Source organism: Uncinocarpus reesii, genomic scaffold (genome assembly GCF_000003515.1).
Source record: "Uncinocarpus reesii 1704 scaffold_5 genomic scaffold, whole genome shotgun sequence".
NCBI lineage: Eukaryota > Fungi > Ascomycota > Eurotiomycetes > Onygenales > Onygenaceae > Uncinocarpus > Uncinocarpus reesii.
Window position 1 is genome coordinate 569,593 of NW_003052496.1, and position 26,475 is coordinate 596,067.

The window sequence follows — 26,475 nt, forward strand, 5'->3', positions numbered from 1 at the left end:
TCAGGCTGGGGCTTGCCGGGTTATTAGTTATGCTACCACCCATTAGAGTCATCTTTGATAAGTCTTTACAATCCTCTCGTCACAAATGTAGCTACTGTCAAGAACCGAGGAAGATGCTCTCAAAACGCTAACGTGGGCAAAGCTGACTCCTGGAAACTGAGTCATAACTACGGAGTAGTTATGTAGAAAACGCGCCACCAATGCACCGAAAACGTGTCGACTCATGTGCCGTCTACACACATGACAACCGTTGCTCCTCTCACCAAATCCCTCCAAAATAACGGTTCCAAATCGGAGTGGCTACCGAATGGCGTTTTGTCCAGGACCGGATCCCATTCCTTCCGAAGGTCTGGAGACCCACACAAGCTTCCAGCTGAGAAAAAAAAGGGGTTTCACCTTTGCTGGAATCGATCGAGGTATGCTGCCCGTGAGCCTGCCGACGATTTCGTGCTCGACTATGAAAAGGAATCGCAAAATGTGTCGCTTTCCCTGCGTAGATGCCAGATTCTTTGTAAGTTCCGCACCGGTTGTAGCGATGACGCTGGTAGCATGTGGTCAAACTGAAGGATGCCGTTTTAATTCAAAAGGAAAGCAAAACTGGCCATCAAAAAGAAAGGGACTGAAGTTAAGCACCTCCAGTGCCTCAAGGCAAGATAACTGCAGTGATTCCATCAGGCTCAGCCCTATGCCGTTTTCTTGCCTGACTCGTGTGGGGTTCGAATTCCCATCCAACCTTGACGTCACTTCCTTTCACCCCAAAACACTCCAGTGTTCCAACCTGTCGAGCCATTTTTAGCACAGCATAACATGACCACATCGCTGTGCTGACGGAGGAAAGCAGCTCAACCCATGTTGAAATGAAAAAGGTCTCCCAAGGCAACCTATTTGCTCCAGGATAAGAGGAGAGATTGGGTCTCTTGAGATCTGGGGGACCTCAAAGTTCCTCAACGGCTTTTCGCGATTAGGTCGTCATCCCAGATTGTGACGTCACCCGGGATAACGCTTTTCAAACTTCAAGTTTTCCTGAATAGCAAAAATCCTGGTGGGAATATATGAAGCGTTCCAGTCCGCAGAACCTACATTCCTTTTCCTACACTGCTTACACGCGCTCCTCAATCTCCCAAACCAACCTGTCTAGGATCCCTTTCGTGGTTCTTCTGACTTCGGCCCATTCCTAACTTGCCAACTCAGACTCCTTTTTGGTTGGGTTGACTTCTAAAGGACTTTGCTCCTGAGTTGCAACTCAAAAAGCCTCAAGAACCATGGCTGATTCGTAGGTTCAACCTTTTATACCCAAAGTCTAGGAATCAGGAGCGAAAAAAAGAACCAACTAACATGCGCAGAGATCACAATGACAACCGCGACATGGAATCCGAGCGGGAGTCCGACCATGAGCAACAACAAGAACAACAGCAGGAACCGGAACCGGAGCCGGAGCCTCAACCACAGCCGCAACAGCAGCAAGAGAAACCCGCGAACAAGTCCCAACGCAGACAGAGGAGGCAGCAGAATAATCAACTCCAGCAACGGCAGCAACAGCAGCCGCCAATGCAGCAACAACAGCAACCGCCGCCTCAGCAACAGCAATATTTTCCTCCGTATTACTACAACCTCCCGCCTCGCGAGGAGGGCTATCGACCGCCCGTGATCCGTGAATCGCGGATCAAGGACCGGCCCTATTCGAAGGACGCGAGGGATAGCAGTATGAGTATCAGGATCGAGCTTGATTTGGAAGCTGAGGTTGATCTGTATGCGCGGGTCAAGGGTGATGTTACGATTGGATTGATGTGAATACGACGGGTATATATGGACGTGTTTTTTCTGCCTTTTACTTTACGTGCCCATATTTTTTTTGGTTTCTTTGGTTGGATTTTGTATAGAGCGGTTTATTATGAATTAATGAATACCCACGTTTGTTAAAGAACTTGGCTATCTATTCTGGGCTATCAAGCTACATTAACCATTGCGGGTTACCAATAAGTAACTAATGCTTGCCAACATGAAAGAATAACATCTATATTGAATAACAATACAGAATACTGTTAGTCATGATGCTCGCGTCGGCACAGCCACAGCCCTGCGATGCAATGCATAAAAAAAACATGGCTTGCGTGACACAAAGAGTAGATTCCGCAGTTATGGAGTAAGAGTTATGAGTTAGCTGCTCCTTTCCTCACCGTTACAGTCTTGGCGCATAAAATGCATCCAATTCGAATGCTGCCGTTGCAGCCACAGATTGCGAGGCTGTCCCCTTCGGAACTCCTAAGCGATAGGGCAGACGCTAAGCATTTTTTTTTTTTTTCCCTCCTTAGCATGGAAATGGGATGATTTGGGTTTCAAATCGACGGGAAGCGTCGAATCGGTGCTCGAATCAGGTTTCGAGGAAAAGAGAACGCCGACTGATCCTGGCTTGGGCGAGTTACAAACTCCTTCCCCCCCGAAGAGCCCCCAAATGGGTGAGAGTAGGTATTACTTGCTTCTTCATCCCACATCGCTTGCAGGCATTGATTTCTAATCTCCAAGCCAAGGCCTTTAGTCACCCGGGCTCCGAGTTCGCTGGTACCGCTGCAGAACACCGGCGATACAAGCGCTGTAATTTTCGACAGGGGAGAGAAGCAACTAGAATATCCTGGAACACCGGCATGCTTCTAGTCGATTCCTTGATCAGGTTAGCAGCATCTATGCACGAGCAACTTAGCGCGGAAGAAATTTTCCCTTGCATTTCCGTCGGATCTCCAAACTTCTTCACAGCCCAATCTGGGCATCCACCACAGAAATTAATCCCTGGAGCAAATCCCAAAACCACATGGGAAAAGAAAAATTTATGCTGGTTGCACACACCTCGTTGTCCATCTTGATCTGGACAACCTTAAATGCCTTTAAAGATCCACCGAACCCCAGTTTCGGAGAACGGTGGGGCTGGGATGAAAAGTTTTTTTATTTTCTTCCTTTCCCTTCCATTTGCTATTCTTAGAAACCGTCGATGTTTTCGTTGGGTCTATCAACGACAACTCATCAGGTGCTGTTGAGATTCTTGCTATGGTTGTTGTCGTGGTAGTACTGGCAAAGCCCTGTAGGGTCATGCCCAGTCGCAGAATTTTTTCTTTTCTACCGAGTCAGCTCGAGACTGGCTAATTAGTTTCTTCTCTAATCACCACTGGTCACCGGGTTATCGTCGGCGAAGAAAGATCGGCGGCTTCACCGTCTAACCGACGTCTTCCCTTCTCTTGTCCTTGACAGCAAGAAGATCACGGCTCAGGAAGTGCGGCATGGACGGAGGAGTCCAGAATCCAGTCGAAGCTGTGTGTCTCTCACGATCCTAGACAGATTGATCTAGAGCTCGTTTGCAGTTGACATGTTCGACTCTTTTCATTGGCCTTGTTCCCGCTTTGACAATCTCTTCGGCTAGGGACGGCGAAAATTTCGTTGAATACCAATGTTTTTCTGATTGTCTCTGTCTCTCAGCTGCTTTGGCGCCTGGAGGAACTGCAATTTCCTGTTCCTGGGTATATCGTAAATAGATTCCAGAAGGCCTGTGGAGATCAGAGATGGGCGTGCTATTATATACGGGACCTCAGGACGGGATCCTTGGCTCCATAAACATGCATTCCAGTGGCCTGTGCAAGGGGACAGTCGAGCAAATCCGGAGCGGTGCCGTGGGGACTCATCAGCTGCCCTGGATGTGGCGATATTGGCATTCCTGTTTGGATGGAAGGGATTGGTTCCATCAAGAACAGACTACCCAGCGCCGCGGAGAGCTGCTCTATGAATGGATGAAAGCTGATTTGTTGAAATACAACCTACCCTTCTGCTCCATCTCTGGCGCCGAGGTACAAGCTTGACGACGCGAGTCAGTCAGCTGCATAGGTCGCCGGATTGAGGATACCTTCATCGTCCTTGGTGCCTTCCTTTGTTGTTAATTGGCTGTTTTGATGAATTCTGCTGCCTTGCTACCAGGGAGCTTTTTGCGCTCAGGCAAAACAGAGCTTGGAAAAGTCCATGTCTGCCATGTATGACAGGCTACATACTCCACCCCTTCTCAGCACAGGAGGGATACGGTCCCTCGCAAAAAGCGGGTTTTTCAAGCCAGACATGCACGGCCAATGTAGTCTAATCAAGGTAATAATACCAGGGGACTTTATCCATTGGTGAAAGATAACAGGCGGCATCAACAAGCAGGCAGATACAAGGCCCACAATTTGAACAGTCAAAAGCTGGAAGGGCATTTCCCTATTCGAGCTTGGGGCGTGACAGGTTCTCCTCTTCAGCAAGCCACACTTTGTTCCCAAACCCCCATGTGTCTCCTGGGCCGTTGAGGCCCCGCTGAGAGCGTTTTGCCTGGACCATCGGACATTCCGCGACGGATATCATTATTACTTGAAGTCATACATTCGATACTCCACCCAACCATTATTGCCAGGCACTCTCTCCCTCTGGTGACTCAAACCGTTGTCTCCACCACCACCACCGCTGCTATTGCCATTGCTATTAATTGCTGCTGCCTGGCTGTATCCTGCTGCCTATCGACAAAGTGATATACGATGAATCTTTCCTTGCCTGGTGCAAGCAATCCCCGTCTCGGCAGAGGCACGTGAGGACCAAATATAGTTATGGCTCAGTTTGCGCCTTTCTGTTACACTCTAACAGAAATGACTCATTATTACCCCCATCAACGATGGTCCTGGAAGATGTTGTTTCGGTGTGGGCAGCGCAGCTGATCACGTCCCTTTCAGCTGTAGAAAGCTTAGGGAATTTAACTGATCTGTTGGCCTCGATGGAATTTACTTGGTGTAAGAGGAGATTCACGCTGAGGGGTCCCCTACTAATAATCTACTATCTACAAATACTACAGCATTTGAAACATATATCAACAAGTTGACAGTGACTAGTTGTTTGAGAAACGCATGGTAGTTAGACTAAGATACATGAATCGATTCGGATTGACTTTAAGGTGTCCCCTATCGTTCGTTACTTTGTATTTTCCACAAGTCTGTAGAACAAGCCCTTCCGACCAACGAATTATTATCAAAAGTACATTGTCTCAACCAAGGCCTCGGAGTTTTCGAAGTCATCAAAAGTCCGCTGCGTTTGACGTTGTCAAGTGACGAGTAGTATGGATCCATCAAGGAGACTCAAAGAGGTCTAATTCAGAGACTACTGAAACCTCCCAATTTTTGACTCTTTCCGAGATATATCTCCTCCCTAAAGTTCGATGAGGGATATAACCGTTGGTACCATTTCCTCCACAAGTGACTCAAAATGCTTCGAGCCAAGCATAAATCAAAAATCCCGCAAAAAGAAGTCAGGCTTGTCAAGTTGTCATGTATCCTTCCGTTTGCCGAAAATCTTTGCAAGGGAGCCAAATATCGCAGTCGAATTCCGCCTTCCGTCAGGAATTGGCAATCCGTCCCTTTCTTCTTTTCTTCGTTTTGTTAACTTTCGACGACCCCCGGGGTTCTGTGATGCGTTTTCAAAGGAAGTTGTAGCGGACCGCCCAGGAGCGTTCGAAGAACTGGGGAAAAGATTCAACGTGGACTGCGAGAATAAAGCCGGGTCGCGCCTTTCCTGAATGGGGAATGACGGAATGTTTGGATAAAAAGGGATGTATGTTGAGTGTCTTGTGGGCTCTGGAGACTTGGGTAAATTGGCGTAGAATCTTGTTCGTCCTGATGGCGGTGGAGGCGACGATGGTACCTGTGGCGGCTGTACACTCTGGGATCGCTGGAGCAGTTCGAGTTGTTGTGGCTGCTCGTGTTGATCCTGTTGACGCTGTTGACCCTGTCGTGGTTGCTCGCGCTGCTGCTTCTCTTCGCGTTCGCTCTTTATCCTGCCATTGCTGCTGCGGCGGGTAATTCTCCTTGGGAGACTTGCTGGTTGCGGGGGGTTGAGAGAGGGATTTGGATTGTGGGTGTATGGGGGTGGCTTGTTTGATGTTGTAGGAGAAATAGCGCTAGGTTCGTTCGAGGCTGCTATTATCAGAGCCACATTGTCGACAGATGAAGGGAATTGCTGTGATTCAGCTGAAGATGTCACATCGCCATTCCGGCCTAGTTCTCCTGGGTGTGACTGCCTTGGGATACTGGCCGGCTTGGCCAGCAGATTAGAGGGGGGTCAAAGGGGGAGAAGATTTGGGGGGACAGATCCTCGCCATAACGCCCAAGTCGATAGGGACTAGCACCATCCTCCTTGTTCACCACCCCTATGGTGTCAACATAGAGGCTGTTTCGAGGATCAGACTCGGCCATTATTGTAAGAACGAACCGGAGATCAAAACGCTAGCCACAATGAAATCGCCAAGAGATCGACTTCTGAAAGCGAAATAAGAAAGTGCACAAAGTCAAGACTTATCAAGAGACGAAAAGAAGACCCAGAGCTGATAAAGGAACCTGGGAGCTGGAGCTTCACGCTGGTGACCAGATGCAGAAGCAGTTGCAAAGTGCACACACCCTGCTGCTGAAGGCAGAATCAGCTCAGTCTCTCAAAGCACCGGGAGGTCCTTGTTCATCGTGAAAGAGAAACATCAAAAGAAGAGACTGGGACGTGTGTGTGTTTCTTTGGGAAACCACGCCGCAAAGAGCAGAGATAAACAACGGATCAGGGAGGCCAATTGTGTGAATCCACGAGACAGGGTTTGGAATGCAGGCACCTGGAGATGCAAGTTCAAGACCCTCGAACTGAAAGGCACGCAAGAATGTCCTTTTTTGTGTTTCACAATGAGAGCTGTGATCCGGAGACGCGCATTGTGCCACCCAGTGCGCATTGGTGCTCGGCGCTGCGGCAGCGCCAGAGGTGATTCTGCAGCATGAGTGGTTTTCATTGTTCGTGCATGTAGACGTGCAGCCGCGGAGTCCCAGGGAGTTGGAAAGCGGCTAAGAATCTTCACTTTCTTAGATGGAACTTCATCGTTGAAGTTGAGATTTGACATCCACTAATAATATACTCGAAAGCGAGGACAAGTCTTAGTCAGCAACCGGAGCTTGGTGGGCAGGGTTCTTTTAACATACGGAGGGTGGGCTATTGTCGTGGAAAATTGATAGATTCAAAGAGCGGCATAGGCACTTGGCTTAGAACGTCCCAAAGCAGATCATATATTCTTGTAGACTTTGCTTTGGCAGAATCATTTGACAACGGAGATATACTCCCAATGATAATCGCCAGTTACATGAACGGAAGACGCATTATGATACACATGACTCCTCGACCTTCCGACCTCCCAAGGAATAAAATAGAAACCCAGTAAGATGCCCGTTAGAGAAAATTAAAAAAAAAAAAAAAGAACACCGCAAAATCCCAGTCATTGTCGTAAGTAAAGGAAGAATTTAACCACCGAAACCATAGAGGGTACCTAGAAGTCATCGAGTTAGCCATGCAGACCCCCAAAAGCAAATGAGCTTGGGACCACTCACGTCCTTGACGTTTCAAGGCATAAACAACATCGAGAGATGTGACTGTCTTTCTCTTGGCGTGTTCAGTGTATGTGACGGCATCGCGGATAACTCCTTCGAGGAAGGTCTTCAAGACACTTCGGGTTTCTTCGTAGATCACTATAGGCAAAGACGTTAGCAATGTCCTAACCCAAAACTTGGGTTTTCTATAAAACATACTGGCTGAGATACGCTTGACACCACCACGACGAGCAAGACGACGAATAGCAGGCTTGGTAATGCCCTGAATGTTGTCACGAAGAATCTTTCTGTGGCGCTTGGCACCACCCTTTCCGAGGCCCTTGCCACCCTTTCCGCCTGTTGAAACCACGCGTCAGTCACTGCATGGCGGATGAAGCGACGCGTTGGGATGTACTCACGTCCAGACATTTTGGATTAAGATGTAGAGATTTGAGATGAAGATAGGATGTGGAAGGCGATCAAGAGATCTGTCACGATAGTTTGTTTTGGATAGCAAAGTAGAAAGCTTGTGGGGAATAAGAGAAGAGAGAGCAGCCAGAGACGCCGGGAAGCGCGATATTTCAATACGGCAGAGGCAGCCAGAATGCTGTCGGTGATCACGACCGCCGCATCAGGCCCGCAGCCAATCAGCGCGCGGCAACGAGGACCAAAGGACGCTAGCAGTCTTGGTCTGATTCAGCCAATCAGAAGCTCGGATCAGAGCCCATAGATCGATCCGAGGACAGACCTGATCTCGACCAAACACCCCTTTGGCAGGAAATGCACTTGGATCAGTTGATCCTGGCCGGTGAGCATGCCCCAGATCACCTTGGAGACGAGGCTGATCTGCGTTGTGTGGTGGGCGTGCGGGCAGGATCAGAAGCAGCCGTGGGAATCAGATGGGGTGCCTGAAGGCGGTGAGCATGAGCGAGGCCGTCCGCCCGCCAAAACAGAGCGGCAGAATCAGGGCCGGCAAAGACGCTGCTTTCCAGCACTTTTTGCAGGCCGCAGAATTCGGCGCTAGCTGGCTGCGAAAACAAGGCCAACGCCCGGCTGGTGCATTCCCGCCAGATCACCCCCCTGATCCGCCACTACAAATACCCTTCCCCCACCCCGTTTTGCTGCATCTTCTTACATCCTCCCACTCAACATCCATCGTCAACCTTGACTCTCCATCCATTTCCATCAACAACGCGCCTTTCCATCAACTTTTTACTTCTCCATCACTTCGCAACAACTCGCAAAGCTCTATTAAAATGGCTAGAACTAAGCAGACTGCTCGTGAGTACATTCCACCTCACTGTCGCTTGACTGGCCCGTTGCTTGGGCATCACACAACCGTTCATTCCACTGACATTTTTCATTTGATAGGCAAGTCCACGGGTGGCAAGGCCCCTCGTAAGCAAATTGCCGCAAAGGCTGCTCGCAAGGCTGCTCCATCTACTGGTGGTGTCAAGAAGCCTCACCGCTACAAGCCTGGTAAGCAAAGTCGCCTATGGACTCGAAACAATCAATCAGTGATTAACGAATCTTCAAACAGGTACCGTCGCTCTCCGTGAAATCCGTCGCTACCAGAAATCCACCGAACTCTTGATCCGCAAGCTTCCTTTCCAGCGTCTGGTTCGTGAAATCGCTCAGGATTTCAAGTCCGACCTTCGCTTCCAGTCTTCTGCCATTGGTGCTCTTCAGGAATCCGTTGAAGCATACCTCGTATCCCTCTTTGAAGATACCAACCTTTGCGCTATCCACGCCAAGCGTGTTACTATCCGTATGTCTCTACCCATCTTCTCATTCTTGTTCAAGTCTTATACTAATAATTTCAACAGAGTCCAAGGACATCCAGCTTGCTCGTCGTCTCCGTGGTGAACGTTCATAAACAGTTCGATTTGGTTTATGAATAGTCTTTTTCCTTTAACTTCATACCTCTTATGACTGGCGAGACATGATGGCTTGTTTTTTAACTGGGATTTTTTCAAATTGGGATTCGTTTTTTTTTTTAATCATCAATCGTGGAAATGGGGGCTAGGTTGGTCTGAGGCGTCATTTGCTGTACATTACATATCTCGATTGCGAAATTGCTCCGACTCGAACCCGTTTATCATGGGCCGTGCGACTTAGATCCAGCAATGAACATTTCTAAGTCTTGACATTTCCTTATATCATCAACATGGTTTAAATCAAATTATAAATGAATCCATCATATCAACGCGACCTTCATAAGTATTTTTCTACTTTGGGATATTTTTCGGCTAGCATTCCAGTGCATGCGATAACTTTTCCCGGCATCTGTGGGTGACTCACCGAGAGAGGCGAACACGCCGCCGAACATCCCGACAACCGCAGAACCACCAGCATCTTCGCGATCATTCATCTATCTCGAAGGCGTGGCCCCGTCGCCTATCCAGCCTCACGTTCAGATTTCCCTTGCGCGCTTGTGCCGATTTCTTCCATCATGAGTATTTGCCGTTCAGCATCGCTGCCCCACCTCAAAGTCCATATCTGACTTAACTACCCAAAATTTCGGTCTCGGCTATTTCGCGATTCGCTCCCACGACTCTCTGAGTCTCTCTGCCCGCTTCTTTCTTCGCAAAGACAGACTGTGATGACGCATTGTCCAATCTAGACAGTTTGCTCAGCGATATTCGCCGTCTGACACGCTCGAACCCTGGATTTTACGCGAGACGGCCTACGCGGCGGACGGACAAGCCATGAAACTCATCGTCAATGGCGGCCTATCCGTCTCAGCAGTGATACGGCGACAGACGACCTCGTCTCACTACCGGGCTTTGCGCCGGAACACATCGACCTCTACTACCTCGTCCCAACCCACTCCGGCCCCGAAAGCCGCGGATGCCGCCAAATCTCCCACGTCGCAGCCGCATCCACACAGTTCCGCAAGTGCGTCGGCGGGAGCTGCGCTCCCATCGATACCGGAAGCGTCGTCTCGGTCGCTCCGGCAAATTATAAAAGCAAGTCCGCTAGGGCAGGCGGTGGGATGGTACAGTCGTCAGCAGCACACGCGGCCGTATTGGACGCAGATGTGGAGTACGCTGGTGATATTCTTCTGTGCCGATCTTTGCGCGCAATTTGTGGTGCCCAGCGATGAGGGCTCACAGCTCGAAGGGGAGAAGGATGGGACCGCGACGGATGACGTTGCGTCGAGTGCCTGGTCGAGATATGACCCGTTAAGGACGGCGAGACACTTGACGGTGGGAGCCGTGGCTTGCATTCCGGTGTATAGATGGTATGTATATCCACTATGCGCCTATATATATTTCTTTACTAACAGACAATGTTCCAAGGTTCATGTTTCTCCATCACCACTTCAATTACGCTTCCAAAGGCCTCTCGATTCTCACCAAAGTCATCGTATCACAATCCGTTTTCACACCTACCTTCAACACCTACTTCTTCACCATGCAATCTCTCCTCGCCGGTGCGTCGCTCGAGGATACCTGGGAGCGAGTCAAGAAAGCAGTGCCCAACAGCGTCATGAACAGTCTCAAGCTGTGGCCCGGCGTCACCGCGTTCTTATTCCTCTATGTTGAGCCACAGTTCCGCAGTATCGTCTCCGGTGTGGTGGCTGTGGGGTGGCAGACGTATCTGAGCTGGTTGAACCAAAAGGCTGCTAAGGAAGTTAGGGAGGCTGCTGCTATCGGAGCGGGGGACCTGTTAGAAAGTCCCACCCCACGGAATGGCGCAGTTCTTCAACCTTCGTGAGGATGTATTAGTTGGCCATGTATATGTTTTTGGCTTCACGTTGCTTTTTTGTTATAGACACCACTGATTTGGGCAGCTCAGGCTGTTTTTGATAGAGTGGATAGATCGTTGATACCCCTTTATGAAGACATGAATTTCGCTCAGCGCAAAATGCCATTTCAACACCTTGCAAAAGTTTGGTAATACGGATAAATTGTCATAAACATTCAGTCTCTGTTTGAGAAGTGAAAGTAAATACAAAATTTGGCGTGAATGAGACATCGTGGACGCTAAACTCCGAAATGTCACAGGTTCGCGTCACTCAATGACTGCATCAATAACCCCGAACATCAAGACTCGGGGGTGAGTTTTTGGATATCTAGTCCCAACCCGATCCCTAACAGATTAACAACCTGATTATCCATGGATTGAATACGGTCCTAGACATATTTCCCAAGACTGCACCAGGCATGCCCGACCCCTCGCCACACGAAACTCAACTCCCGATATCCCACGACGAGAATCATCGCGACGCGAATTTCAGCGACTACGGCTCCGATTTCACGCCGGAAGAAGCAGACCTCTTGAGCGAGCTTCTGGATAACCTCGTGGCACCAACGGAGGATACGACCGATGCTGTTTCTGGGCGGGTCATAGCTCCTCGAGGAGGAGCGTCGCGGTCGGGCGGCCCGGTGGTGATACCGGATATCGAAGATCATGTCTTTATGTCTAGCTTGCACCCCGATCAGGAGCGCGGTGGCGAGGCACTCAGTCCAACTACCCTGGGGCTTTTGGAGGTCTGGGAGACTCTGTCTGATTTCGAGATCGAAGACGTCGCTGGCGGCGGGGGTGGTGAGTTATGATTTCATGATCTTCCTCGATTTCGTTTTTTAATGAGAGTAGCTGACATTCTGACATTTAAAGCGTCTAGTCGAGAATGCGGACTCTGCGCGACGTCGAGAATCCGAACAGCGCCGAGAGGAAGAAGAGGGGGAAAGCCAGCGACAGGCTGTTGAGAGCAGCGCGAATGGGGCTACAAAAGGTAGTTCTACCAAAGTTATAGACAAAAGGTCACCGTTGGAACGGTTTCGTAAAGCACCTCGAAAGAATCTTTCGGTTACGGACTTGGTTTCTCCGGCATGGTGCGAGCTACAGTACTGGTACAGTTTGACGAAACATGGGCGGAAGAGGGCGACGCCGGCCATGAAGAAGGGGAGTGCTGTGCATAAGACTCTGGAGGAACAGGTCCATACTACGGTCCCCGTGGAAATATTGACGCGGGAAGATGGGTGGGCGGTAAGGATATTCAATGTGATACAAAGCTTGCATACTCTGAGGAAAACTGGAATAACTCGTGAGCTGGAGGTATGGGGTGTGATTGATGGAGAGATTGTGACCGGAATTATTGACGAGCTTTCCTACGATTGTCCTGATCCTGAGCTTGAAGCGACGTCCAACCCAGACTGTGCACAGGTGCGATCCGCGGTATCGCTGATTCCAGAGGAGAACGTGTCCGTTTCGGACTCTGCTAATCCCGTGACTGAAGGCGATAAGGAGGTTACTGATTCTATTTCGATAACCGGAACTGTGGGCTCTACGCAGCTAGATACGGAGGAAAAGATTTATATCACAGACATCAAGACTCGTGGCTCTACTACAAAAGCTCCGACGGTCTCAAGCATAGGATTTCGGCCCACGCTCCTCCAGCTCCATCTATACTATCATATGCTAGCGCGACTCATAACCAGCGACGACATCACGATCGAATCGATAGCTTCACGGTACCGCCTGGATACCAACCGTGTTTTATCCGATAGCCTCATCGCCCAACTATCCACCTGCTTCGAATCTAATATCGCCGAAGAACCATCGAGCTCACCAATCGACCAAGAATCCATCAACGCCCTCTTCAACCAGCCCTCGCTCTCCTCACTCTGGTCACTCATGAAACAACATCTCCAACATACCTTCCTCCCTCCCTCCCAAACCACCCAACCCACCACCGGAATCTCCCCACCCACGCTGCTCTCCCCGCTCCTAACCGCGACATACGTCTCCTCCGCGCCCGATCCATCAGAACCCATGAAATGCCTCGGCAGCAGGTCGTTCTTCTTCGATGCCAACGATTTATACCCTTATCTTGCGGATGGGATGCGGTTCTGGCGCGGAAACAGAGCGGCAAAGGGCGTCGGTATGGTTGAAGCGTGGAAGTGTCGGATTTGTGAATTTAGAGATGATTGCGAGTGGAGGGGTGCGAAGGAGAAGGAGGTGGTGCAGAGGAGCAAGCGCGGAGGCAAGGCGAAGGGAAAGGGATGAAGGGGGTCCGAAATTTTGAAAGGGGCCTTTCTTTTTGTCTATCTGGGCACTTTTATATAGTGCTTGTCCTGGATCTTGGGAAGCAGTTGACCCCTTTGGCTTGATCTATGTGCACAATTCCTGTTGGCATCATGGCGGTTCTACTGCTTTTGGTATGATATTCTAAGCCTCCAGCAATACACCTGTTCCCAAAAAGGTGCTTGGAGAGGGCAGGTATGATTTAAGAAACCAAATATTACCTTTTCTAGTTTTCTTCCTCAACTAGGAGACCAGCATGCGCTGCTCGTCAAACTAGAGTTAGCAAGTTCCAAACAGGACTCTTGCACATATGTTCAGGTTATTCGACGACTTGGATGCGGGACGATTCAAAGTTGATGAGCCAAGCACATTGGAATGTTCATTCAATTTCTGCTGTGGTATGTTTTGATAAGATTTGGGTTTGTTTAACTACAGCAATAAGCTGGGAAATAATATCATATTTCTATGTTGAACAGAAAGTGTTTTTTGGGCTAGTTAAAGTTGGGTTGACATGAGAAGACCCGAAAAATAATCAGCTTTTTGTATCAGATGTCAGCATCAGCATTCATAACTGCGGCCTAAAAGATAACATTAGCTGACTTCTGGTCAAGATGCAGCCAGGTTGCATGACTTACTCTTGCGTCTCGAAAAACTGGTGTGATTCCAGTCCAAAGTTGGAACTACATAACCCATGTTAGCTTTAAAATTCGGGATCGTAAGAAAAACTAAAACAGTTAACTAGCTTACCTGGTACACTCCTTGTCCAACCAGAGCCTCCAAGCCGGGGATCGTTGCCCAACCGCAGTCACTAGCTAACTGACTCAACGGTGTCACAGTGGGTTTATATGCCATCTCCAACAAGACTCGCTTGGGTGCCAATTCTTTGAGTTCGGCATCAATACGTGCAGCCATTTCGAATAACCGGCACAAAACTTCCCTCATGCTAGGGTCAATTGGTTGGTCACCCGGAATCGTGCCGATAGCCACTGAAGGGAGGATTTCCAGTGATTCTGCGTCCTTAAGGATCTGGAGATTATATGTTGCGGGAAATGACAACGCCATGTCATTCAGTTTGGACTCCGAGCGGCCAACAAGGTAAATGGGGGAATAACCCATGCTGTGAAGAGCATGAATGGCGGCACGAGCGGTACCGCCGCCACCGATCACGAGGCCGGGAGCCGGGTCATTTGAGGTTGACGGAGAGACTGCTCCGCCGTGACGGAGACATTGGACCATGCCCTGCCAGTCAGTATTGTAGCCGATCAGGCGTGGACCCTTCTTTACGTCGCCTGGTTCCCTTGGGGCCGGAACGATAGTGTTCACGGCTCCAATGACTTTAGCCTCAGGCGCAATTTCATCTAGCAACGGCATGATGTCGAGTTTGAGAGGGATCGTGATAGAGGCGCCCCCAAAATCGGGTGCGTGAATTAAATCTTTGACATTCTGAACATCATCGGTTTCCAAACGGCCGTACACATGGGGTAAACCGACATCTGCAAACAAAGCATTGTGCAATGCAGGGGATCTCGACGCAGATATTGGTTTTCCAACGATAGCAAATTTCTTTGACTCGATCTCACCCATTAGAGAAAGCCCTTCTCTAATTTCTTTTGCGGAAAGTTGACCCGGCGCAGCTTTGAACGGAAGTTTTGGGTGAGACACGGGTGTCATGAAGCCGTTCAGGATCCGACTGAGCCGACCCCTTTCGCCCATATTGATAGCGATCACAGGAATATCGTGGGCTTTCTTTGCCCAAATTTTGAATTCCCTGAGGGCGATATTGTCGTCTAGCTGACTGGCAATGCCGACAAGTTTGATAATATCTCCATACTGCAAAGCTTTGTTATAAAACTGTGTCCAAGATCCATTTCTCCACGATAGTCGGTTAGCAACGTCGTGGTGAGATGCGATTATCTTGGAAACACCTTTCATTTCAGTTACGGCACGTAGGACGTATTCCGGGAATGTAACTTCAAGGTCAACAAACTCTGAACCCATGCGAATAGCAAGTCGGTACAAGTCCAAAGCAGCGTTGTGTGCGTCATCAGGGAACCGGCCGCCTTGGCTTTTGGTTCGGATCGTAAACACGAGCGGAACAGACACACGACTGCGGAGAATGGAAATCTGCTCAGCAACGTAGTCAACAGAGGGCATTTCGCTGCTAGAAGACGGGTCCACGAGCAAGTCAACGCGCAATTCAACTGCGTCTGAACCAAGTGTGATGTCGTTTAATATGTCTACCGACGGGCGTAGGTCTGGGAGAGTCAATGAAACGAAAAAGGACTGTGGCTTCTTTTTCATAAGGGCGAGATGGTCCACTTCTCCGGTCACGACCCTTAAAAACCGTGAAAAACTTTCCAAGGCGGAACCCATTTTACTCGGGTCGCTCTGCTGGCTGTAATATTGGATGTTGCTGCATTGTTGGAACCAAGGCTTTCGACGCAGCCACACGCCCATCATATCTTCAACGTAAGCTGGCCGTGTCTTGTCAATCTTCAAAAAGTCCATAACTGCGTTGATATCTCGCATAACTAGAAGAACGTTGCCATGGGCCTTTTGGTACTGTGTCAAGAGATCACGGGCCTCTTCCGTTTCGACGATTCCACCGCCGCAAGCAAATACATATCCTGTTGGCTTTTCGCTTAATACTTGCCGCAAGAGAGCAAGTTCATTGGCCCTGAAACCTTCCCAGCCTTGCTCTTTGATAATCTCTGGTATGCTCTTACCCAGTTTGCTTTCAAGCTCCACGTCAAGGTCAATAAATGGCCGTTTCAAAACCTTCGATGCCCATAAGCCGCTTGTTGTTTTGCCTGCTCCTCTCATGCCAATAATGAATAATGAGGCCGCGGGTTTCTCTGCCTTTTTCTTTTCAGATTTTAGTTCCACACCTTCAAGGTTTGCTTTGAAGAGCTGGGCCAATGTATCCCACCAAGCAGGCCAAGTTTTGCCCACACACTCTTTCTCAAGGATCAAAGTAGGGTGGGATGCTGCAAGGGAGAGAACGCTAAAGCTCATAGCTACCCGGTGATCGTCGTAGCAATAGACTCCATGCGGCAGCCGCAATAGCGCGGAACGATCGATGCCATCAATCTCGAGGCCGTCTTCATGTTCTCGACAAGTTACCCCAAATTTTGCCAGTTCATCCTTCATTGCTTTGATCCGGTTACACTCTTTAACGCGTTGGTTGGCAATACCAAATATTCTTGTTGTACTGGTTGAACCAGCCGTTGCCACGGCAGCAAGGACGGAGGCCGTTAGGAAAGCGTCCGTCATGGGTTCCATATCGACATTCGGCAATGCATTTAATGCTCCGTTCCTGGGACCGGTAACGGTGGTTGAGAAGCTAGACTGATTAACCTCGCATCCCATAGGTCTCAAAACGTCCACCGCGAACCGTGCATCTCCTTGTAAGGATTTTGAACCAATATTGGGAATAGTACAGGTAGTGCCCGTGATTGCAGCGACGGCCAAAGGGTATGTCGCGGAGCTGGCGTCGCTCTCGATGATGTATTCCGTCGGGTTCATGTATCTGCCTTGCGGAATATGATATGTATGTTCTTCCGAAGTAGACTTTTTTACGTCGATGCCAAACGACCGCATCATAGCGGTTGTCATGTCAATGTAGGGCTGTGAAATCGGTTTGCCGCCAACGAGCTTTAAAGTTACGGGCTCCTTCGCATACGGGGCGCACATGAGTAAAGATGACACATACTGAGAGGAAACCTTCGCTGCTAGGCTAATATGTCCGCCTGCAAATCCACCTGACGCATCAATCTTTAGGGGAAGGCAGCCAGTGGTCTCCATGTATTTGATCCCTGCACCGTTAGTTCTCAGAGAATCAACAAGGGCACCAATTGGTCGTTGCTTCATTCGTGCGTTTCCTGTAAGGATGGTGGAGTCAACGGTGCTTTTGTTGGCGAGAGTTGCAACAGTTGTGAGGAACCTTGAGGCCGTTCCAGCATTTCCCAAGTAAAGAGCATCCGGACTTGCTTGCAATCTACCTCCTTTGCCGTGAACGACAAGAACTTCGCCTTCTTCCTCCCACGAAAATGTTGCAGCCCCCAAGCGTTCGAGAGCACTAAGCATAACCTCTGTATCATCTGAATGAAGAAGATTCTTGATACGACAGGTACCAGAGCCAAGGGCGGCAAGAACTAGAGCCCGATTAGAGATGCTTTTTGAGCCTGGAGGGACGCATGTGATTTCTAGTGCGTGGGGCACGCCAGGAGAGACTTCGATGCTCGGTGCTAGCACGATTTTGATATCTTTATTAGATACCACGCTTGCCTTCTGCTCATGGGTGCTGCCAATAGAGGAGAGGAGAACGACTTTTTTCATGGGTCCAGCATTCTTCTTGTCGACAGCCATGAATGCAAGGAGTTGCTCAACACTGCAATGTTTCCCAGCACTTAGCCGCCTTACCCGTGAGTCCTTCAGGGATGTTGGCAGCCCGTAACTTGCCAAACATTTAACGAGGCGAGACACCGCAACACTTTTGAGAATCCCGAGATGTCGCGCCAATTCCGCTTCTTTAACCATGCCTATTGCCACACATTCTCCATGAAGGATCTGTGGGGCAAGTATGCCTTCAATAGCATGTCCAATGGAATGACCAAAGTTTAGAAGATTTCGTAGTCCGCCTTCCCTTTCGTCTTTCGAAACGACGTCGGCCTTGAACCTTGCGGATGCTAAAATTGTTAGTTTCAATATCTCTTGAATCCCACTGAATCGGGGACGCTCAGTTGTATTTTCGGATTTCACGGCGGCGAGAATAGCATCTGCATTCCGTTCCAACGCAGCAAAGTCTTCTTCACTTGATATAGCCGCAGTCTGTAGAAAGATTAGCAACACCACCTTGACAGAAACAAGCCAATAGACCTTGCCTTGATCACTTCAGCCATTCCATTTATAAACTCTCTTTCGGGTAAAGTGTTCAAAAATTCCATATCTAGGTAGATTTTTTCTGGCTGCCAGATGGCACCAATTAAGTTCTTCCCATGAGTGGTGTCAATCGCGGTCTTTCCACCAATCGAAGAGTCAACCATCGCTAGCAATGTCGTCGGCACTTGTACAAAACGGACTCCACGCATGTAGGTTGCAGAAACATAGCCGATGAGATCCCCGATAACACCACCACCAAGAGCAATTATCACGGTATCGCGACCACATGGTGGCTGGCGACTTAGCATCCAGTCTTCGATCTCTGCTTTTGTCTGACGAGACTTGGAAACTTCTCCGGGAGGGATCGCATAAGTGAGAAGCCGTGGCTTTGGCGTCACGCTCGAGGCTGCAGCTTCAAACGCTTGCTGAAAGCTTGGAACGTATAGAGGAGTCAAAGTAGTATCGGAGATGAGGATATAGGTCGAAGAAGGGCAATTTGTCAATAAATCTTGCGCGACATGGCGTTTCCAAATGCCAGGATCGGCAACTATACTGTCCCGACCTAGGATTTTGATCACTGTGGGAGTAGCCATGGCGGGAGGGCCGTTGGCAGGCTGAGCGACTTCAAATTGTGTTTCTCAACTGCAGATGAGCGATCTCTGTCGATTGAAGAGGGTCAAAGCTGCATGAAAGGTAATATGCCAAAAAATTGCTTTTGCCTATGCCCGAAGTTGACAATCATAAGATCATGCGGGTCTATCGGAGCGTGTATATATATATATGGAGGGGAGGGTGGGACAGCGAGCGTAAGCTCCTCCGATGGTAACTAGTGAATGATTTAATCACCAACTGGAAGGGTTCAATTGATAGGATTCGGGAGACTCCACGAATTTCAAAGCGCAGGGAACTCAGGCTCAACGTCTGGCTGCAAAATGACTCGAGAGAGGTGAAGCCAGCGACAGCTGATAAGTGAGTTATTCTGCCTCCAGTCACCGCCTCCGAGATCGTTGCTTCACTTTGAGCTCAGACGGCATCAAGTTGACTTTGATCAGTTCCTGGGAGAAATGGGCCTCCGCTAAAATTATAGATCTGACAGAGACGGAAACTGATGTCAAAGGCTATTATTATCTTCCTAATTTTCTCCTCGGGCCTCACAGCGTCTCACACCAACCTGGACTTGTTGAGCCAGTCCGGTATCGGTCTTGCAGCATCTTTCAGGATATGGATAGTGTGGTTAACTAGTGGTTCTATGGGTACTCCATACTCTGTAGGCCTGAAAGGCTTACTCTGGACAATGCCGTTTTCAAACCTACAGGATAACCAAGGGAGTCAAATATATACATTCACTCCTCACATGAGGGAGCGGTTGGAGAGATAAAACTCCACCTCGGAAAGGCAATTTTCTTTCAATTTATTAAGCAGCTGCATACTTCCAACATTCCAGTAGCCCCATGGGAAATCAAACCTAACATCCTTTTACTAGTACATTTTTACCAAGCATGATTTGTAAATCAATACCTCCCATATCCATCATTGCGTCCATAGTGACCTGTCTGAGAAGAATACTGCTGGCCGCGGCCACCACCGCGGTAATAACCACTACCGCCACCGCCCCGGCCACTGCGGTTTGAGGGCTGTGATCTGTCCTGGTAGCCATACTGTCTGTCCTGGTATGTATCTCTTCCATATGAACCTGGTTGGTATGAGCCCCTACCACGAGCTGGTGGTTGGTATGAGTCTCGTTGACTGTATGAGTCGCTCTGGCCTCCGTAGCCTCCATAGTTTCCGCCGCGGGACTGTTGGGATTGAGGATACCGGGATCGACCTCGATCGAATTGAGGTGGCCCACCACGACCTGAACCAGGCGGACCATTCACATTATGCGGCGGTTTGAAATTTGGATCGAGGTGAGCGGCAAACGGATTCGGGCGGTCACCTGCATATGAGATTCGACCTCTGCCTCTCCCGTTTCCTGAATGCAGGGGCGCGCCTCCAAATGCTCGTCCAGAGTGTTGCGCTTTGTTTTTTGTAACCTCAATATCCGTCCTATCAAGGACCGGTGGGTTGAAAACCACTCCCCGGAGGAGCATTGATTTATGAGTATGTATGGACTTGGGGATATCGTAAAGAACGCTAAATTCAGGCGCTTGTCAGTACCTGGTTCGTGGATTATAGACTTGGAGAAACGTACCTGATCGAACGGTCCTGGTCGAGACTGGGAAGTTCAACGTCATTGATGGCGGCTACCAGTGAGCTATGAGGGATATATGCCCCGTCACGCTCCACCTCGCCGCCAAGTCCTTCGCTAACCCGCATATTCAGTTTTAAATTGGGAACTCCCTGCTTTTTGGAGTAGAAGTTTGCAACTATATCTTTGTACAAAGGGTGCCGATCTGAGATAAACAGAGTGTCCCGGCCCATTTCATTTCGTGCCCTCTCTGCTTCTGTCAAACGGTGATATCGCTTGGCCATTGCAGCCAGGAGACGTTTTTCATCAATAAAAGGGAGCAACGCTACTCCTTGCCATGCGAACTTCTTCCCGTTAAGGTCAATCGGAAAGTCCTCGGGATAAAAATCGATAATCTCACTCGCGGGATCGGACATCAAGTCTCTAAAGATATCGGGAATCGCATGGTTAGATGCTGCAGGCAAGACACCCATGAGTTGTTCGAACGGCCTGAAAGGTTTGCCTTTATTGAACTGGATGTCCATTTGATCGAGGTCTACAAAGTCCGCTGCGAAGGGCGCGTAGTGGTAAGGATAATACCACGTCCATGAAGGGCAACCCTGAAAGTAATACAGGAGAACCCAACAAAGGCCCTCCACATAGGATTTTGCGACTTTGTGGCGAAATTCAATGTCCTTGGGATCTACATTGAATTTTTGCTCGTAATATCGATCGGCGTACCCTTGTTCCCAAAGGCGAACTGAATCTTCTGGCAACTGGTCCTCGTCTGCAGGTGGCTTTTCGGAATTCTCTTGCTCGGTAGTAGTATCGGCTTCAAGGGCATCGGCCTTTCTTTTACCTAACGGTGACGCCTTTGTCGACGAAGCTATAGAACTTTCGACATTTACGTCAACATTGCTGGTACCGTTTTCCGAACCAGATATCAATTGGCTTTTTAAGGCGGCAGCTGCGCTTTTGTTGGCCATGTTTGCTTTATAAACCGCACCTCGGTTCACGACCATGGCATGGGTCAATTCTCGCTCTGCTCTTGGCAATTGTCCTTTACTTGGGATGAAAAGGGGCATATCCGCCGGGGCGCCACCATCCATTTCTTTCCCCCGCCTTGAGCTGGGCATTGACATATCGTTGTCCAAGGATTTCCTTGGGCGTTTTCGGGGGTTTTCTTCCGCGCGTTGCCTCTCTTGTTCTTTGCGACGTTTTGCATTGGCGTTTCTCCTCTCTTCGGTTTGTCGACGTCGCCGAAAAATGGCATCTTCTTGCTTTGCTAAGCCTTGGAGAATTAGCTGCGCACGCTTTAGATCCACATGGCCATCCTTGGTCAAGTAACCTCCCATGAGTGGGATGTTATCGCGCCATATAGCAATTAGAGTATCGATTCCGTTTTCTCTTATCTCTAATGAGGGCAAGTGAGGTAAAAAGTCGTTGCCAACGAAAAAGCACATGAAGACCCAATCATCGAGAGCTCGCTCGAGGTCAAAAGGAAATGGTTGGTTAGGAACGAACATCTCGGCTGCTAGATATTCCCGAAGAACAGAGACATGAAGCCAAATAAATGGTTTAAGAGGTGACCCTTTCTGCTTTTCATCAAATTCCCCACTTTTTTCTTTAGCTTTGCCGGTGCAAGCTTCAGCAACATGGCCCTGTTGACCGCAAAGTCGACAAGTCCTCGCTTTGGACTCTTGGAAAAATACGTCCTCTCGTAATACTCGAAAATGAGGTTCATGGGTCCCAAGCCCAAGCATAATTAGATCGGCGTCCTACGTAATTTAGTGGTTGTAGGGTAAGTAGGGTTCGGTTAAACATACCAAGCCGTATATGACATGGCGCGTATTAGGATCGTGTTCCGAGCATGACCTTTGAGATCGAATAAATTCCATAATTTTGTGCTCCCCTTCACCAGGAACTGTGGCATCAGAGATGATGATTTTAAGCTGAACCGTGCGTTAGTAAATACCCACGCAATATAGAATTGGAAAGCAGACCTTTTCCCAAGCAGGATCAGTATTCAACTTGTATGCAACCCAATAACGCAGTGCTGCGGACAATATGTCCATGAACGGTGTTCCAGGAGTGATAACGTTACTGTCCCATGTTTTGTTGACTACTTCTTCCGCAAGCTCGGTATCGCCTTTTCCTCGGTTTTGTTTCCTCAACAATTTTGCGAATTCGGCTTTCTTTTCGTCAGCCTCCTTAGCTTCCTGGGCGGAGCGGAAGCGGCGCGAGCGTTGTTGGTTCATCTTCGCACGGGGAGCTACGCCATCTATAGCGCAAACAATATTAGCACTATATACTCATGTAGTCAAACAGGAAATGTCATTAAGGAGGAAAAAAAGTTCTACCCCCCTTGGCGACTTTGTAGAACATCATAATAATGTAGCCGTCCGAGGGGAGATAACCGAACTCCCGTGAGTTTAGCCCTCACATACCAACAGCAATCATCAAAAGTTTCCTCGGCCGGACCATATTCACGACCCTGTCTGTATATTTAAAAATCTCCAACATCATCTCCCCCTCGTTTGATGGTGGTGGTTTACCCTCAGGATGGGTACAAGGGTGTACGATTCCGTTCATATCCAGGTAGAGATTATCCATTTCTTCGCCATTCGGGTTCGGTTTGGTAGTGTCCACGGGAATCTCCTCTCCATTAAATTCTTGAGGCAGTTCTTCGACAACGGCCGATATGATTTTCGGATACTTGGTGGATAGCCACCGGAAAAGCGCTGGGACACCCATTGTGCAAGTCCAATCCGCTGCTCAGGACAACGCGATGAAGAAGATGAAACTTCGATAACTCTGTGTGATTAATCCATAAAACACGGGGCCGGGGCTTTCGTAAAAAATTAACAGAAATCTGGGGAAGCAAAGAGGGCTTTGAAGTCCTGACTGCGAAAATCCGACTTCGCGCAGCTTGAAGGCTTGATCGGTTCAATCGACGCTTACCCAAAACGGATATGCAGAGACCTTTCTCCGGAACGGATAATTGTCTCCCCGTCGCGGCTGAAACCGTGAGCTCACGTGACGGCAATAGAGCCCCGCCAAGCTTCAAGCAGATGCTTGGCGCTTCATTGTTTCTCGGAAAGGCCAGAACACCACCGAGTTGTTCAGATGTCGTTCAATTGCCTCGATGTCTGTATATAACAGTGGAATCCCTGGTCTCCGGTGACCATGCTGGCATGCATAACAAGCTGCAATGTTTCGCATCCTTGAATCCCAAGCCCCGGCCCGGCAAACGGCGACGGCTACGATCAATACGCTGAGCAGCCGGCTTCAAAGTGCGACCCTATTAGAGGACCGCAGAGCTGCGATCCTCGGCTTACGGAGCTTCGCCAAAGAGTATCCCGCATCTGTCGCTTCTGGTGCCCTCAGAGCATTGATTGCGTCTTTGCGAAACGATGCGGAGGACGTCGATACTGCGAAAGTGGTCCTTGAGACACTGTTAATGCTATTTGCTCCAGAAGAGAGTAGTGTTCGTGATAATTTGTAATTCTGTGTCAGTTTGGTGAACGTACTAACCCTATATTTATTTAGCCAGAAGCGTCCGACGAGCTCGCACTGTGGCTTGCCGATGAATTTACTCAAGTATGTTTGGTTGCACCGCACGACTGGAAAGCCAGCGATTCTGATATACGGTTAGCGACAAGATAATATCACGATACTCCTCGATCTTTTAGACTCTAGGGATTTTTACTCTAGGCTCTACTCGCTACAATTGATCTCTCAGATCGCTGCCGCGCGACCAGACCGTACCCAAGAGTGCATTTTTATAGCTCCCTTAGGTATATCTAGACTTGTCAATGTGCTTGGAGAGTCACGAGAACCAATACGTAATGGTCAGTCAACGAAACCGGAGTCTCTTCCGTAAACATACGGCTAATTTGGATTCTGCCATACACAGAAGCGCTGCTCCTTTTAATAGCACTCACTCCCTCTTCGGCCGAACTACAAAAGGTTGTCGCTTTCGAAAATGCCTTTGATCGAATATTTTCATTAATTCAAAATGAGGGTTCGTTGACTCACGGCTCAGCTCTCGTGGAAGACTGCCTCTCACTTCTGGGAAACCTCTTGGCGCTAAATGTCTCAAATCAATCATATTTTCGCGAGACTGGGTGCATTAAAAGGTTAGCATCACTCTTAGCCGATGCTGCTGAGGGACAGGAGTCAGGAGAAGCTATCCCGGAATGGACTTTGGAACAACGAGATAAGAATCTGTGGGGTACTTTGGCGATCATTCAGCTTTTTCTTGTGAAAGGGGGAATGAGCACCCCTACCAACCAAATGGCATTTTGGCAACATGACGTTTTGCAACAAGTGCTCCGGATTGCATTTGGTGAGGAGTTCAATATTCCAATCAAAGCCAAAGTCCGTGTCCCCTATTTTGTAGGGTACAATATGATTCGCTAACGCTCAATAGGCATTGTCAACATGTGCTGGTTTAATTAGCGGCAACCCCACATTGCAGGAGAAATTCGCTGATTTGGACGTTGCTGTACATCATGCTGAAAAACAAACGTTGAATGGGAGTGTCCATGCTAATGCGCCGACACAGAAGCTCAATGTCATTGAAGCTCTTCTTAGATTAACACTTTTGCCTGCCCCAGCTCAACTTTTGGACGCCAGACTTGCAGCTTGCGAATGCATTCGAGCTTTCACAGAAAACCACAGGGGAATCAAAGTACATTTCCTCCGCAGGGCAATTGACGGCCATACGAGCGGCGAGGATCAAATTCCGAACATACTTACCATTCTTGTGAGTCCACCGGAAAGCAGAGGGATTGTTGACCCCTATCAAAGCTGGCTAGCATGTGTTTTACTATTTCATCTAATACACGATGACCCGGAGACAAAAGGTCTCGCAATGAAAGTCTGTGAGGGCGATGAGTTGAACGGAGAGGAAGTGATTACTTGTATCCAGGCAATAACTGGAAATTTTCTCTCCGGAATACAACGAAACGACGACAAGAGAATCTCAGTTGGCTACTTGATGCTCCTTTGTGGCTGGCTTTTTGAAGACCCTGATGTTGTGAACGATTTTCTAGGTGAAGGAAGTAGTATTCAGAGCCTCATCCAAGAGACTAAACAATGCGTTTCATCGAAAACTCTACTCCCAGGACTCTGCGCTGCCCTGCTCGGGATAATATATGAGTTCTCCTCTAAGGATTCTCCTATTCCAAGGGCAACATTGCACCAACTACTGATGGGGCGACTTGGGAGGGAAGTATATATTGATAGGATTACAAAACTTCGAGAGCACCCATTGGTCCGAGATTTCGAGGTGATACCCCAAACCTCCCACGGCCATCACGACGGTGGCTTCCCAAAAATTTTCTTTGACAGGCTCTTTATCGACTTTCTGAAAGACAATTTTAGCCGCCTCATTAGGGCAATCGATCGTGAGCCAGGGATCGAAGTCCCAGTTATAGCAAACGGTATTCCAAAAGGTATCTCACGGGAGCTCGTGGATTCTCTTCAGACACAGGTCGAAGATAAGACTCAGACCATCCAAACAATGGAGACTGAACTGCTGTCTCTAAAACGGAAACTGGAACAGGAAGAGCTTGATCACCGGAGAACCAAGGAAGTCTGCGAAGTTGAGCTTAGCCGAATTAAACACGTCAATGATATGCACCAAATGACCCATGCCGAAGAGATCCAGAGGTTAGAAGAAAATCATGAGCGTCTCCAAACCGACTTGGCCAAGAAGCACGCCAAGCTGTTAGCTACAATGGTCCAACATAAGCAAACTTCGTCTTACGCAGAAGAACTATGCGAGCGTTATGACGCGGAGGTAAAATATTTGAAAAATAAAATTTTCAATCTCGAAGCAAGCCTTGAAAAGGTGAATGAAGACCACATCCAAGATCTGCAGACTGTGCACGAAGAATATTCAGTGAAGATCTCTTCCTTGGAAGGACGCTGCAAGCGAGCAGAAGAGCGAGAGGAAGAAAGTCGCGAACGCGCCACCAAACATGAAACTGGCCTAAAAGACGC

At 48.8% G+C, this 26,475-nt stretch overlaps 9 protein-coding genes across 9 annotated transcripts; 5 read left to right on the plus strand and 4 right to left on the minus strand.

The window, feature by feature from the left end:
- Positions 1–1,262: 1,262 nt before the first annotated feature.
- UREG_07211 (uncharacterized protein) lies at positions 1,263–1,791 on the plus strand (the record flags this gene model as incomplete). The annotated part of the gene is made up of 2 exons (XM_002582392.1): positions 1,263–1,273; positions 1,344–1,791. 2 exons carry the CDS (start codon positions 1,263–1,265, stop codon positions 1,789–1,791), a joined length of 459 nt encoding a protein of 152 aa, XP_002582438.1.
- Positions 1,792–5,319: 3,528 nt separating this feature from the next.
- Positions 5,320–6,245, minus strand: UREG_07212 (uncharacterized protein; the record flags this gene model as incomplete). The annotated part of the gene is made up of 2 exons (XM_002582393.1): positions 5,320–6,079; positions 6,139–6,245. 2 exons carry the CDS (start codon positions 6,243–6,245, stop codon positions 5,320–5,322), a joined length of 867 nt encoding a protein of 288 aa, XP_002582439.1.
- Positions 6,246–7,319: 1,074 nt separating this feature from the next.
- Positions 7,320–7,814, minus strand: UREG_07213 (histone H4.1; the record flags this gene model as incomplete). Its single annotated transcript, XM_002582394.1, has 4 exons — positions 7,320–7,345; positions 7,407–7,544; positions 7,605–7,742; positions 7,805–7,814. The coding sequence occupies 4 exons, from the start codon at positions 7,812–7,814 to the stop codon at positions 7,320–7,322; spliced, it is 312 nt and encodes a 103-aa protein (XP_002582440.1).
- Positions 7,815–8,641: 827 nt separating this feature from the next.
- UREG_07214 (histone H3.3) lies at positions 8,642–9,261 on the plus strand (the record flags this gene model as incomplete). The annotated part of the gene is made up of 4 exons (XM_002582395.1): positions 8,642–8,666; positions 8,757–8,864; positions 8,926–9,153; positions 9,212–9,261. 4 exons carry the CDS (start codon positions 8,642–8,644, stop codon positions 9,259–9,261), a joined length of 411 nt encoding a protein of 136 aa, XP_002582441.1.
- An 832-nt stretch (positions 9,262–10,093) lies between these two features.
- Positions 10,094–11,105, plus strand: UREG_07215 (uncharacterized protein; the record flags this gene model as incomplete). The annotated part of the gene is made up of 2 exons (XM_002582396.1): positions 10,094–10,629; positions 10,688–11,105. 2 exons carry the CDS (start codon positions 10,094–10,096, stop codon positions 11,103–11,105), a joined length of 954 nt encoding a protein of 317 aa, XP_002582442.1.
- A 704-nt stretch (positions 11,106–11,809) lies between these two features.
- On the plus strand, positions 11,810–13,400 carry UREG_07216 (uncharacterized protein; the record flags this gene model as incomplete). Its single annotated transcript, XM_002582397.1, has 2 exons — positions 11,810–11,936; positions 12,016–13,400. The coding sequence occupies 2 exons, from the start codon at positions 11,810–11,812 to the stop codon at positions 13,398–13,400; spliced, it is 1,512 nt and encodes a 503-aa protein (XP_002582443.1).
- Positions 13,401–13,963: 563 nt separating this feature from the next.
- UREG_07217 (pentafunctional AROM polypeptide) lies at positions 13,964–18,892 on the minus strand (the record flags this gene model as incomplete). The annotated part of the gene is made up of 4 exons (XM_002582398.1): positions 13,964–13,996; positions 14,054–14,098; positions 14,166–18,248; positions 18,311–18,892. The coding sequence occupies 4 exons, from the start codon at positions 18,890–18,892 to the stop codon at positions 13,964–13,966; spliced, it is 4,743 nt and encodes a 1,580-aa protein (XP_002582444.1).
- Positions 18,893–19,810: 918 nt separating this feature from the next.
- Positions 19,811–23,220, minus strand: UREG_07218 (5'-3' exoribonuclease 2; the record flags this gene model as incomplete). The annotated part of the gene is made up of 5 exons (XM_002582399.1): positions 19,811–20,432; positions 20,491–22,244; positions 22,293–22,418; positions 22,470–22,747; positions 22,914–23,220. 5 exons carry the CDS (start codon positions 23,218–23,220, stop codon positions 19,811–19,813), a joined length of 3,087 nt encoding a protein of 1,028 aa, XP_002582445.1.
- Positions 23,221–24,314: 1,094 nt separating this feature from the next.
- Positions 24,315–26,468, plus strand: UREG_07219 (AousoA protein; the record flags this gene model as incomplete). The annotated part of the gene is made up of 4 exons (XM_002582400.1): positions 24,315–24,345; positions 24,383–24,864; positions 24,899–26,272; positions 26,397–26,468. 4 exons carry the CDS (start codon positions 24,315–24,317, stop codon positions 26,466–26,468), a joined length of 1,959 nt encoding a protein of 652 aa, XP_002582446.1.
- Positions 26,469–26,475: the final 7 nt, after the last annotated feature.